Raw genomic sequence first — 14,511 nt, 5'->3', positions numbered from 1 at the left:
CTCTTGCCAAAGCGGGTATAGAGGGAACATTCCTGAACATAATCAAAGCCATTTCTGGCAAACCCGCAGCAAATATAATACTCAATAGGGAAAAACTGAAAGCCTTCTCACTCAAATCTGGAACAAGACAGGGATGCCCACTCTCACCACTGCTCTTCAACATAGTTTTGGAAGTCCTAGCCACAGCAATTAGACAAACAAAAGAAATAAAGGGCATACAAATAGGAAGAGAAGAAGTAAAACTGTCGCTGTATGCAGATGACATGATACTATACATACAAAACCCTAGGACTCAACCCAAAAGCTACTTGAACTGATTAATAAATTCAGCAAAGTAGCAGGATATAAGATGAACGTTCAGAAGTCAGCTGCATTTCTGTATGCCAACAACGAAATGTTAGAAAAGGAATACAAAAATATGGTACCTTTTAAAATTGCACCTCAAAAAATCAAATACCTAGGAATATACGTGAACAAGGAGGTAAAGGACTTATATGCCAAGAACTATAAAACTTTAATCAAAGAAATTAAAGAAGATGTGAAGAAATGGAAAGATATTCCATACTCCTGGATTAGAAGAATCAATATTGTAGAAATGGCCATACTACCCAAAGCAATCTACAGATTCAATGCAATCCCTATCAAATTACCCAGGACATTTTTCACAGAACTAGAACAAACAATCCAAACATTTATATGGAACAACAAAAGACCCAGAATTGCCAAAGCAATCCTGAGAAACAAAAACCAAGCAGGGGGCATAACTCTCCCAGATTTCAAAAAATATTACAAAGCCACAGTCATCAAGACAATGTGGTACTGGTACCAAAACAGACAGACAGACCAATGGAACAGAATAGAGAATCCGGAAATAAACCCTGACACCTATGGTCAATTAATCTTTGACAAGGGAGGCAAGAGCATAATATGTGAAAAAGAAAGTCTACTCAGCAAGCATTGCTGGGAAACCTGGACAGCTGCATGCAAAGCAATGAAATTAGAACATACCTTCACACCATGCACAAAAATAAACTCAAAATGGCTGAAAGACTTAAATATAAGACAAGACACCATCAAACTCCTAGAAGAGAACATAGGGAAAACACTCTCTGACATCAACATCATGAATATTTTCTCAGGTCGGTCTCCCAAAGCAACAGAAATAAGAGCACAAATAAACCAATGGGACCTAATCAAACTGACAAGCTTTTGCACAGCAAAGGAAACTCAAAAGAAAACAAAAAGACAACTTACAGAATGGGAGAAAATAGTTTCAAACGATGGAACGGACAAGGGCTTAATCTCCAGAATATATAAGCAACTTATACAACTCAACAGCAAAAAAGCCAATCACCCAAGTGAAAAATGGGCAAAAGACCTGAAGAGACTATTCTCCAAGGAAGATATACAGATGGCCAACAAGCATATGAACAAATGCTCAACATCTATAATTATAAGAGAAATGCAAATCAAAACTACCATGAGATACCACCTCACACCAGTCAGAATGGTCATCATTAATAAGTCGACAGATAACAAGCACTGGAGGGGTTGTGGAGAAAAGGGAACCCTCCTGCACTGTTGGTGAGAATGTAAACTGGTACAGCCACTATGGAAAACAGTTTGGAGATACCTTAGAAATCTATATATAAAACTTCCATATGACACTGCAATCCCACTCTTGGGCATATATCTGGACAAAACTTTCCTTTAAAAAGACACATGCACCCACATGTTCATTGCACGTGCATGTTCATTGCAGCACTATTCATAATACCCAGGACATGGAAACAACCCAAATGTCCATTGAGAGATGATTGGATTAGGAAGATGTGTATATATACACAATGGAATATTACCCAGCCATAACAAAGAACAAAATAATGCCATTTGCTGCAACAAGGATGGAACGAGAGACTCTCATACTGAGTGAAATGAGTCAGAAAGACAAAGACAAATACCATATGATATCACTTATAACTGGAATCTAATATACAGCACAAATGAACATCTCCACAGAAAAGAAAATCATGGACTTGGAGAATAGACTAGTGGCTGCCCGACGGGAGAGGGAGGGAATGGGAGGGATCGGGAGCTTGGGGTTATCAGAAACAACTTGGAATAGATTTACAAGGAGATCCTGCTAAGTAACACTGAGAACTATGTCTAGATACTCATATTGCAGCAAAACAAAGGGTGGGGGAAAAAATGTATACATGTAAGAGTAACTTGATCTGCATGCTGTACAGCAGGAAAAAAATAAATTTAAAATAAAGAATAAATATACTTTTTTTAAATAAGTATTAGGAAAAAAAAAAAAAAAAACTTCCAACAAACAAAAGTCTAGGACCAGATGGCTTCACAGGCAAAATCTATCAAATATTTAGAGAAGAGATAACACCTATCCTTCTGAAACTATTCCAAAAAATTGCAGAAGAAGGAACACTCCCAAACTCATTCTATGAGGCCACCATCACCCTGATAACAAAACCAGACAAAGATACCATAAAAAAAGAAAACTACAGGCCCATTTCACTGGTGAACATAGGTGCAAAACTCCTCAACAAAATACTAGCAAACCGCACCCAACAATACATTAAAAGGATTGTACATTATGATCAAGTGGGATTTATCCCAGGGATGCAAGCGTTCTTCAACAGCTGCAAATTAATCAGTGTGATACTCCACATTAACAAACCGAAGAATAAAAATCAGATGGTCCTCTCAATAGATGAAGAAAAAGCATTTGACAAAATCCAACACCCATTTCTGATAAAAAACCCTTCAGAAAGTGGGCATAACAGGAACCTACCTCAACATGATAAAGGCCATATATGACAAACCCAGAGCTAACATCCTCCTCAATGGTGAAAAGCTAAAAGAATTCCCACTGAGATCAGGAACAAGACAAGGATGTCTGCTCTCAGCACTACTCTTCACCATAGTTTTGGAAGTCCTAGCCACAGCAATCAGAGAAGTAAAAGAAATAAAAGGAATCCAAATTGGAAAGGAAGAAGTAAAACTATCACTATTTGCAGATGACATGATACTATACCTAGAGAATACTAAAGACTTTACCAGAAAACTGTTAGAGCTCATCCATGACTTTGGCAAAGTCGCAGGATACAAAATTAATACACAGAAATCGATGGCATTTCTATGTACTAACAATGAAAGATTAGAAAGAGAAATTAGGGAAGCAATCCTGTTTACTATCACACCCAAAAGAATAAAATACCTAGGAGTAAACCTACCTAAAGAAACAAAGGACCTGTACTCTGAAAACTACAAGCCACTGATGAAAGAAATCAAAGGTGACACAAATAGATGGAAAGACATACCATGCTCTTGGATTAGAAGAGTTAATATTATCAAAATGACTATACTACATAAGGCAATATACAGACTCAATGCAATCCCTATCAAAGTACCAAGGACATTTTTCAAAGAACTCGAACAAAATATTTTAAAGTTTGTTTGGAAGCACAAAAGACCCAAAGTAGCCAAAGACATCCTGCAAAAGAAAACTGGAGCTGGAGGAATTAGGCTTCCGGACTTCAGACTATACTACAAAGCAACAGTCGTCAAAACCATATGGTACTGGCACAAAGACAGAAATATAGATCAGTGGAACAGGATAGAAAGCCCAGAATTAAACCCATGCACCTACAGCCAACTCATCTATGACAAAGGAGGCAAGACTATACAATGGAGAAAGGACAGCTTGTTCAATAAGTGGTGCTGGGAAAACTGGACAGCCACATGGAAAAGAATGAAATTAGAACACTACCTAACACCATACACAAAAATAAACTCAAAATGGATGAAAGACCTAGATATAAGACCAGACACTAGAAAACTCTTAGAGGAAAACATAGGCCAAACACTCCCTGACATAAATGACAGCAACATCTTCTCAGATCCACCTCTTAGAGTCATGATGATAAAACCAAAATTAAATGGGACTTAATTAAACTTAAAAGTTTCTGCACAGCAAAGGAAACCCTAAACAAAACGAAAAGACAACCCACAGAATGGGAGAAAATCTTTGCAAGTGAATTGATGGACAAGGGATTAAGCTCCAAAATTTATAAACACCTTCTGTAGCTCAATACCAATAAAACAAACAACCCTATCGAAAAACGGGCAGAAGATCTAAACAGATAATTCTCCAAAGAAGACATACAGATGGCCAAAAAAACACATGAAAAGATGTCCAACATCACTCATTATTTGACCAATGCAAATCAAAACCACTATGAGGTACCACCTTACACCAGCCAGAATGGCCATCATCCAAAAGTCTACAAACAGTAAGTGCTGGAGAGGGTGTGGAGAAAAAGGAACCCTATTACACTTTTGGTAGGATTGTAAATTGGTGCAACCACTGTGGAAAACAGTATGGAGATTCCTCAAAAAACTAAAAATAGAATTACCATGTGATCCAGCAATCCCTCTCTTGGGCATCTATCCAGAGAAAACCATGACTCGCAAAGACACATGTACTACGATGTTCATTGCAGCATTATTTTCAATAGCCAAGATGTGGAAACAACCTAAATGTCCATCGACAGAGGAGTGGATCAAGAAGATGTGGTACATATACACAATGGAATATTACTCATCCATTAAAAGGAACAAAATACAAGCATTTTTAGCAACATGGATGGACCTAGAAATTATCATGCTAAGTGAAATCAGTCATACAATGAGACACCAACATCAAATGCTTTCACTGACATGTGGAATCTGAAAAAAGGACAGACTGAGCTTCTTTGCAGAACAGACACTGACTGACAGACTTTGAAAAACTTATGGTTTCCAAAGGAGACAGTTCAGGGGGTGGGGTGATGCAATGGGGTTGTGGGATGGAGATCCTATAAAACTGCATTGAGATGATCATCGCACAACTATAAATGCAATAAATTCATTGAGTAATAAAAAAAATAAAAAGAAAAAAAGAAAACTGGCATGTTTGACTATCTGTATTTCCACATATGGGCCATAATACACTTTTACCCCCTCAAAGTAAAGAACAGTTCAAATAACACATGCATTAGTAAAGGACTTATTTTATACAAGCAGATGTGATAAGATAGAGAATATATTAACATGTTGGTATTCACCACTTTCCCCTTCATTTACTTAGTTTTTCTCCCAGTCCCACTCTCTGTAAAGAAAGAGCCAAAGCTGCTTAGGAAGGTTATCACAAGAAAAGCAATCAGGAGAATAATTCTAATTACCAGGGCTGTTGTATACCCGAAGGAGAAGAGCAGGGAATTGAAAAAATAAAGTGGCAGTATCAGGGTGTGGTAGATAGAGAGTTTGGAGTATTAAGGAGTAAGAGACTTCAAGTTTGGGGAATTAGAAAATAGAACAAAACATTTTAGTAGAAGCTGCCAAGAACCCTCAATGTTTAAGAAAGATATTGAATAAACATCAAAATGTACCTCTAGGTCTTGATTTTTAAAATGCAAAACTACTCTGGAACCAGAGCTACACTACTGAAATCACAATTTTATAAATATGGCATACTCTTTAAACCAACCATGTCCTCAGAGTATTATGTATTTTTTTTGTTTCAGGGTTGGGGGGGCAGTTGGCAATGAAGATGATGAGATGGTATTTCTATTAGAACACCGAGTATTTGGGAGATCTACTACCATTCCTATTAAACCACTAACTCCTTGAGATCATGCTTTCTGTCTTATATTTTTTTCCAGCTTTATTGAGATATAATTGACAGACAACATTGTGTAAGTTTACACTGTACAAAATGATAATGTGATACTCAGATATAAGGAGTTTGTCTTACTAATGACTATTTTCCAGTCTGTCATACTGTCTTAATCCCTGGCACACAGCGAGTGTCTCATAAATGTTTGGTGTGGAGTTCCCATAGTGGCTCAGTGGAAATGAATCTGACTAGTATCTATGAGGATGCAGATTCGATCCCTGGGATCACTCAATGGGTTAAGGGTACGGCATTGCCACAAGCTGTGGTGTAGGTCATAGACCTGGTTCTGATCTGGCGTTGTTGTGGCTGTGGCATAGGCCAGTGGCTACAGCTGCAATTCAACCTCCAGCCTGGAAATCTCCATATGCTGCAGGTGCGGCCCTAAAAAGACAAAAAAAGAAAAAAGTTTAGTGAGTGAATGACCTATGAACTTCATGTGTTAGCTCCAAGCTAAATTTACTTGAATGGTTTCAGAAAGTCAGGTCAGTCCATTCTTTCTGAATAATAAAATCAACTCTACCAAGAGAGTCTTTCTGGGGGCTACATGGACTGCAATTCAATCCCTTCAGTTCAGATTGGGCCAGTCATCATGATCGTCCCTGATACCCAGAGAAGAAAAGAAAGTAGAGCCCCTGCTAGGAGCCAATTTAGAGATTTGAGAATAAAACAGGTTAAGACTTTTAAATAACAGGTTTATAATAATCCTAAAAAAACAGACTTCAGATCTGCCTAAGAAACTTTGGAATGTCCAAAGATTAGAGAGATGAAAGCCTGGCCCAGGCTGTGGAACTGAATACCGTCAAAAGGCTTAACGATGGATACAGGGTTCACTTATGCAGTTTATGTTCCTGTAAATGCGATTTATTTTTATACACACCCAGAAGGAAAGTTTGTTTTGTGTGTATTGCCTTATAATAATTCTCTAGTTCACTGCAGATATAATAATGAATAAAGCACTCTATTTTGCTAAAAGGAGTTAGAGCATTATTTACAGAAAATTCAACAAATAAAAAATCTGCAAGAGGATTGGTGCTAGGATAATTAAAGCCATTACCCATATATAAGGCCTTCTTTTTTCTAGGATGATGCTGATTTGCTGAATGATTATAAGCAAGCTAAGGAAATAAGGGAGGAAAGGAAGAAGAAGAAGAAAAGAGGGGAAGGGAGGAGGGAGGGGATCAGAGGGGAAGCTAAACATAAGCAGGAAAACAACCAATTAGACTTAAAAAATCCACTACGTGAGGACAAAGTAAACAGCAGATTAGAAACCACTAAAAAGAAAATGATTTTACAACAGGCTAGAGAAGGGCTTCTTAAATAAGACAATAAAAGTACAAACTATAAATATGTAATAATAAAATCCTGTCCTCATTAAAGCACTATTATCAGCACTTTATGTATAATCTCATCTAATCCTCTCAAAAGTCCACTGTGGTACATACTATTATTATCCCCATTTCACAGATGAGGTCACTGATGTACTAAGACATTAAGTAACTTGCCCAAAGCACACAGCTGGCAAAGGGCAGTGCTGTGATTTGAATATAGGCAGCCTGGCTTCCAAGTCTGTGCCCTAGAGTAATGATACACAAATTTGATTACATTGAAATTTAAAACTTTAACAGGCAGAGCACAGAGGACTTTTAGGGCAGTGAAAATATCCTGTATGATACAATGGTAGATGCCTGTCATTATAAATTTCTCTAAAACTATACATAGAATGTACAACATCAAGAGAAAACTCTAATGTAACAATGAATTTTGGGTTAATTCATCAACTCTAACAAATGTACACTCCAGTGGAAAATGAGGAGAGCTGCAGTGGGGGTGGCACTGGGGGAGAGCCTGTGGGGGGAGGGGGGAGGGGTATAGAGGAACTGTCTACATTTTCCCCAGATTTCGCTGTAAACCTAAAGATGCTCTAAAAATAAACTAAAAAAAATTTTTTTCATCAGACACCATAAAGAAAACCAAAAGACAAACATAATGAAGTGGGAGAAGAGATTTCTAACATATATAACTGGTATGCAGGTGCTATACTAAACTTCTCAAGCCAAGGCTGGCATTGAGTCATTTCTGTTTTGCTGGTCATTTTAATATCCCACGGATTAATTTCTACAAAACCCCTCATTCAAGTTTAATTCCCCTCAGGATCGAAGTTTACCTGGGGAAAGGTTATCGTACATTCTGGCCACTACCAATACCCTTTGCCTATGAAAATCCCCATCCTCAAATTTTCCCTAGAACTGATATAGTGAACACACTTCTCAAAATCCTGAACAGTTCTCTGGAGACACAAGTGGCTTGTAGTGCTATTTTAAAGACTGGACACTAGCCCCATCAGTCACTTGCTCTGTGAATGTTGGCAAGTTACTTAAACGCTCAATGCCTCATGTGTAAAATGAGACAATCAACAACCACCTCATAGGAGCACTGTGAGCAGTGAGTCAGTTGACAGAGGTAAAAGAGTTCCTGGGAGTTCCTCAAAAGATTATATATATGTGTGAGAATTGCCATATGACTCAGTAATTCCATTCCTAGGGATATACCTCAGAGGAATGAAGACATATGTCCACACAGAACATGTACACAAATGTTCGTGGCAGTATTGCACATAATGACCAAAAAGTGGAAGGAGGGAGTTCCCGCCGTGGCGCAGTAGTTAACAATCCGACTAGGAACCATGAGATTGCGGGTTCGGTCTCTGCCCTTGCTCAGTGGGTTAACGATCCGGCGTTGCCATGAGCTGTGGTGTAGGTCGCAGACGTGGCTCGGATCCTGTGTTGCTGTGGCTCTGGTGTAGGCCGGTGGCTACAGCTCCGATTCGACCCCTAGCCCGGGAACCTCCATATGCCGCGGGATCGGCCCAAAGAAATAGCAAAAAGACAAAAAAAAAAAAAAAAAAAAAAAGTGGAAGGAACCCAAATGTCCACCGACTGATGAATGGATAAACAAAATGTGCTTTATCCACACAAGGGGATAGTATCCTACAGTAAAAAATGGATGGACTAACTGAAGTACTGATTTCTGCTAGAGCATGCACGACTCTTGAGAACACTATGCTAAGTGAAGAAAAGCCATTCACAAAAGGCCACACTTACACCTGATGTTCAGAGCAGACAAATCCTCATAGACAGAAAGTTGATCAGTAACAGCCCAATGGCTTGGAGGAGAGGACAATGGAAAGTAATTGCTAAAGGTACAGGGTTTATTTAGTGGTGAGAAAATGTTCTAAAATTAGATATGGAGATGATCACAAAATTCTGTGAATATGCTATCATCTACTGAATTGGAGACCTCAAAAGGGTGATATTTTTTTTCTTTTTTTTGTCTTTTGTCTTTTGTCTTTCGTCTTTTCAGGGCCGCACCCAAGGCATATGGAAGTTCACAGTCTAGGAGTCGAATCGGAGCTATAGCTGCTGGCCTGCACCACAGCCACAGCAATGCTGGATCCAAGCCACCTCTGCAACCTACACCACAGTTCACAGCAACGCTGGATCCTTAACCCACTGAGCGAGGCCAGGAATCAAACCTGCAACCTCAAGGTTCCTAGTCAGATTCGTTTCCGCTGAGCCACAATGGGAACTCTAAGTGTGATTTCTATAGTATGTAAATTATAGCTCCATAAAGTGGTTATTTTTAAAAGAATATACCCTCAGGTTTTGATACGTAGTAAGTACTCAGTGGCTATTGTTATTTTGATTCTGTTTAGTAATCTACACGTCTTCCAGCATCCCTAAATTGTTTTGACCAATCGAGATATTTTCCAATTTAAAAAAAAAAAAATTAAGAGTTCCAAAAAGTCATACACAAGGCACAGAATAAAGCCATATGCGGGAGGAGGGGTGGAGAAGACCCACGTTGAGGGAAAAGAAGAGACAGCTGTGCTCTGGTGTGTGGGAATTTGGGAGGACCCTGAGGAACAGTGAGCTCCAGAGGGATCTGAGAACTCCAAGGACTACCTTGTGGGCACGAAAAGCAGGTATCAGCCTCTGAAGCATTGAGAGCAATAAATTAAACTAGCTAGCATTCCTTTCCAAGTTAAGTGCCAGTGACACTCCATGTCCCGTCTCATTAAATCCTCACCACTCTCCTCTGAGTTTGGTTCTTTTCCTCATTCCCATTTTTCAGATGGCAAAACGATTTCTCATCCTCATTTTTCAGATGAGGTAGAGGACCATCATCTCCAGAACCCATGCTCTTCACCACTGTCATGCCATCTGCCACTCAATCCCTGGAACTAAGAAATTCATCCCACATTTACTTAATAGTAATCGTGATAATAGATAACATATCAGCTTATTCTAATCAAGGCAGGATTCTAAGGGCTTTACATATATTCATGGCTTTAATTATCACAATGATGCTGAGATATTGTTACCATTTTCAGATGACACAAATGAGGCACAGAAAGGTTAGATGACAGGCCCAAAGCCACACAGCAGCCAAGTGGCAGAGCTGTAAGTTCAATCTATATAGTCTGCCTATTAGAGTCTGGCCTCTCAATCACTCTGATGTACTGCTTCTCTAGCTGACACATACAGTAATGGCTCCATGCCCAAAATTTGTCTAAATCCTCAACATACCTTCTTTTATTTTTTAATTTTTGGCCATACCCGTGGCACATGGAAATTCCCAGGTCAGGGATCAAACCAATGCCACAGAAGTAACCAGAGCCACAGCAGTGACAATGCCATATCCTTAACCCACTGAGTCACAAGGGAACTACAACATAAATTCTTTTAAATCTTCAGAACAACACTAAGCAAAAGGTATTCCTATAAAAAATGAGTTTAAGTAGATGAAAATAAGTATAGAGTATTAACTACTCTGTCCAATTGTATTCACTGAACAAGTTTGGAGCCAAGGCAATTTGATTCATGCCAAGGTGATTTGGCCCGGGAGCCCAGACTCTTAACCATGACTCCCTACTCCCTAAGTAGTGAATGAAATTCTTGGAACTAGAGACTGTGTTTATCATCATGCAATTGGAGATAAAACTAATGCTGAAATATTCAGAAGAGTTTAAAATGAAACAAAACAATACAAGTAAGTAAAAAACAAGACAACCTTGCACTGCAAGAAGGGATGGCTATATATATCAGAGGGTCCTGGAATAGGATGGGAAGGATGTTTGATTCTCCCCATGTCATGCTTTGATTATACACTGAGGTGTCCCTTGCGAGCCTCTGTACAATATATGCATTATGCATTTAACAAATTGATTAGTAGGGTTCATCATAAGACAGGCTCATGTGCCCTGTTCTCCCCATGATCCAGCAGCCTCCCACCTCAGGTGCCTCCAAGTAGAATGAGGCAAGCACCCCCATCAGGTTCAGGTTCTAGGCCTGCCTGGCCCTGCACACACCCCCTCTCCTCCCCTTGACTTGTGCTGCTTTGAAAACAACTTTGACACCACTCCGTGGTCCTCAGAGAACACGTGCTCAAAGCCAGCCAGGGTTAAGGCCCACTTCCTTGACTTGACACTCTGGAGCAGCCTTTGTTCCTCTTTTGTAGAGGTGGGGAAACAATCCACTTTTAAATCCATTACTCTGTCATTCAATAATCTTTCTAACCATGTTCCCTGGGTCCTGAGCTTCTTCCTCACCTCTCCTCACTGCCATCGATCTTGAGCTATTTCTTTGCGCCTCCACTCCCAGAGCTGAACATTATGGGAAAACATACAGCAAGGTCCTTTATAGCACTACAGTTACAAGTTTGATTGGGGAAAAGACTGACACTATTGATTGAAATGAAGTTTTTGTATTATCTATGAATATCACCCAGGGCTCTGAAGAACAGCCGTTTTTTTTGACTTGCCAGTTTGTATCTATCTGAAATAAATTACAGATGGTACATTTGTCCTCATCAGTGATCAGTTATACTCACGTGAATATATGTCCTAAAAATAAATATATAGTCTCAGAACCACACACGTTCCCAGCAAGTGACACAGATTTACACACCAACATCAGCAACTTTGTAAGGAGGTCTTATCCTTATCACATTTTTCTTGGTGCCAGCAGATATTCACAAGTCACATTCAGCAACAGTACTATCAAAATGTATTTTTAAGCCCATTGTGTTGTTTTGACATACTAAACAATTAATTAACAGCAATCTAACAAACAGATCTCTACTTACAGCTAAGAGTGAGAGAAACACACAGATCGCCATAACCATTCTATAGCCACCATTACTGAGGAAGAATGCTGCCTAATTAATTATAATTGATCACAAAGATTAGATTCAAATTCCACTAACAGGGTAGAAGAAGCCCAAACAGAGAAAATAAATCAGAAAACTATTCTCTGAATCCATAATGAACCAACAAGCTTTAGAGATAAACAGATTTGTTTTAATTGTAGTTTTTAAAAAATAATTTAAGAACATTTGGAGGCCTTTAGAGAGAAAACAGAGTGGGGGAGGGGTAAAGCCAAGATGAGGGAAGCACTGATTCAACACTGAAGTTTTCATCTCTGACTCTATATTAAAAATCTGGGAGTTCCCCTTGTGGCTCAGTGGGAAGGAACCCGGCTAGTATCCATGAGGATGCGGGTTCAATCCCTGACTTTGCACAGTGGGTTAAGGATCCAGAGTTACTGCGAGCTGTGGTGTAGGTCACAGATGTGGCTCGGATCCTGTGTTGCTGTGGCTGTGGTATAGGCTGGCAGCTACAGCTCTGAATCCACCCCTAGCCTGGGAAACTCCATATGCCGCAGGTGGCGCCAAAAAGAAAAAAAATATCTGGAAGGTGCTCACTAAGGTAGGGGGTAGGCACAGGATGTGTGTGTGTGGCACGCTGCAGAGGTGGCCCTGGCCAATACTTCCTGTTGATCCTAGTCTCCCTGACCCAGAGGCATGTCCCTGTAAGCCCTGTAAGCTGGAAGGCTCTCCCACAGCTTTTTCTTATTTGCTTTCCCTTCCCAGCACCCATCTCCCCTTCCTCTGACTAAAGAGGCCCCTCCCCTGGCCCCAGACACATCCAAATGAGCCAGCAGCCCCCACTGCAACCCCCCTTCTCCAGCTCCATGCAGTGCATGAGCCAAGGAGGACATGAGACCTGGCCCCACGAGAGGCCTTCTGAAAGACTTGAAAAAAAGGAGCTTGGAGAGAGAAGCCCCATCTCATGCTCAACCCCCTTTCTTCTTTGGTCATGAGGTTGCAGAGAAGTGAACCACCAAGAGTGGAGTGGAGACTGGGAGTGTGGGCCCAGCTCTGGGCAGTGGGTCCTCAGCACTGCTCTGGTTCCTGAGCCTTCATTCCATTTGTCTTTCCTGTTTTCTGCTTTTCTAGTTCTAGTTCTAAGAGTGTCCTAACGCTCTGTTGGGGAGTTTAGTCAGTCCAGAAACTCTTCAAATAAATAGGTGTCCACTATAGAACTAGTCTGAAACAGAACTGGGGCAATTCTGGACCAGACGGAAGCTTTTCACAAATTCTTGGCTTGGCTGCTGGAATTTTGCCTCCCATTCGGGATGCCCTAAAGCTGCAGATCTTACAACCAAGACTGGATGGTAGAGAAAGTGTGAACTTCATCGTGAAAAACATCTGGCTACAAGGTATGATTCCTTGATCTTGACCAAGTGTCTTAACCTTTCTGAACCATAGTTTCCCCATTCGTAAAATTGAGATGATTATCCCTCACCGGGGATAATGAGACAATGCAGAAAGAGGAAATAAATAATAGTGTCTGGAACAACCTACATGGACTCCCAACTCACCCACAGCATCAGCGTTATTTTTGCCTTCTTCCTCTCTCTTAACAACTGAGCACGATAACAGACGCCATCTCTCTCCAGCTACAAGAGAACATAGCAAATGAGTAATTAGAAGCTAAAACCCTATCCCATCTATAAAATATTAAAATCTGATTTTAGCTTAGAGTTTGTTGGACATGATAGATGTACAAGAAATGTTCATGCATTTATTAATACAGTTGGTTGTGTTAAGAGTGACCTTACTAATTTAAAATAACTTGGGAGAAGGCCCAGCCCAATATGGGATATTTTTTTAAGTATACTTTAATTCATTTCAAACATATTCAGTAATTGAAATAATTCTGAAAAGAATTGCCTAGGAGAATCGATGTGATACAGTGACAAAATGATTTCCAATCAGTATATCGAAAGTTGGTACACAAAATATCATGATGGAATGGATGACAGAAAAGCGCTCTGAGCTTGTGTCAGAAAGCTGACTTCTCTGCATCTTTATTTATAAAATGGGAATTAAGATGCCAAAGACACAGGTTTAATGTGAGGCTTAGAATTCAACGAGTGAGAATGAAACTGCAAAACCTGTGAGACAGGTTTCTATACATCCAGCTCATTACAGGATCCCACTGTCCAGCACAGTGCCTGACACTTGGCAAGCTCTCAGTAAACACATAAACAGATAAATGAATGTTCAAGGTCATAATACAGAGATTAGCACATAAGTTATCAGGACTCAGCATTGTCAGGAGACAGACAGTTCTGTGGCCTCCACCTTTGCCTGACTGTTCAGAGGTTCATAAAGAACCTTTGGGGCCTCCCTCCACCTTCTGCTGGCTACCTTTTCTGCTGTTCACCCACTAGAAAGGGATTTTAGCAGCCTTGTTTGTACCCCATGAGCCTGTCATGTTGGCCCCATTTTTGGGGGCCAGAGATAGGCATTTGACCCAAGAAAATTCTATCAGATTTTCTCAACTCAGCATTTAGAATAAGGACCAAGCAAATCTAGTGCTTTCCAGATCAGTTGCTAGAAAAGTAACATGTACACTGAGGAGCTGTGAT

The 14,511-nt window shown here is 40.0% G+C and overlaps 1 protein-coding gene across 3 annotated transcripts in view; it reads right to left on the bottom strand.

Annotated features, from left to right (window-relative positions):
- Positions 1-14,511, bottom strand: part of LOC110256420 (uncharacterized) — a 256,045-nt gene that overhangs the window by 108,449 nt on the left and 133,085 nt on the right. For 2 of the 3 annotated variants that reach the window (XR_014824801.1, XM_084991176.1), the window contains one exon: positions 13,459-13,536. Coding sequence is in view for 1 of the 3 variants with exons in the window: in XM_084991177.1 (XP_084847303.1) it covers positions 13,459-13,467 (9 nt within the window). In the remaining 2 variants the exon portion in view is untranslated. Of the gene's footprint in view, positions 1-13,458; positions 13,537-14,511 lie in introns of those variants that run through there. The other variant, XM_084991177.1, reaches the window with a different exon arrangement.

Source organism: Sus scrofa, chromosome 13, assembly GCF_054392235.1.
Source record: "Sus scrofa isolate SSC_HxYL_T2T_F1_AM1 chromosome 13, Sscrofa_HxYL_maternal_Yorkshire_Landrace_v2.0, whole genome shotgun sequence".
NCBI classification, from domain to species: domain Eukaryota; kingdom Metazoa; phylum Chordata; class Mammalia; order Artiodactyla; family Suidae; genus Sus; species Sus scrofa.
This window is presented reverse-complemented; position numbering and strand designations above follow the sequence as displayed.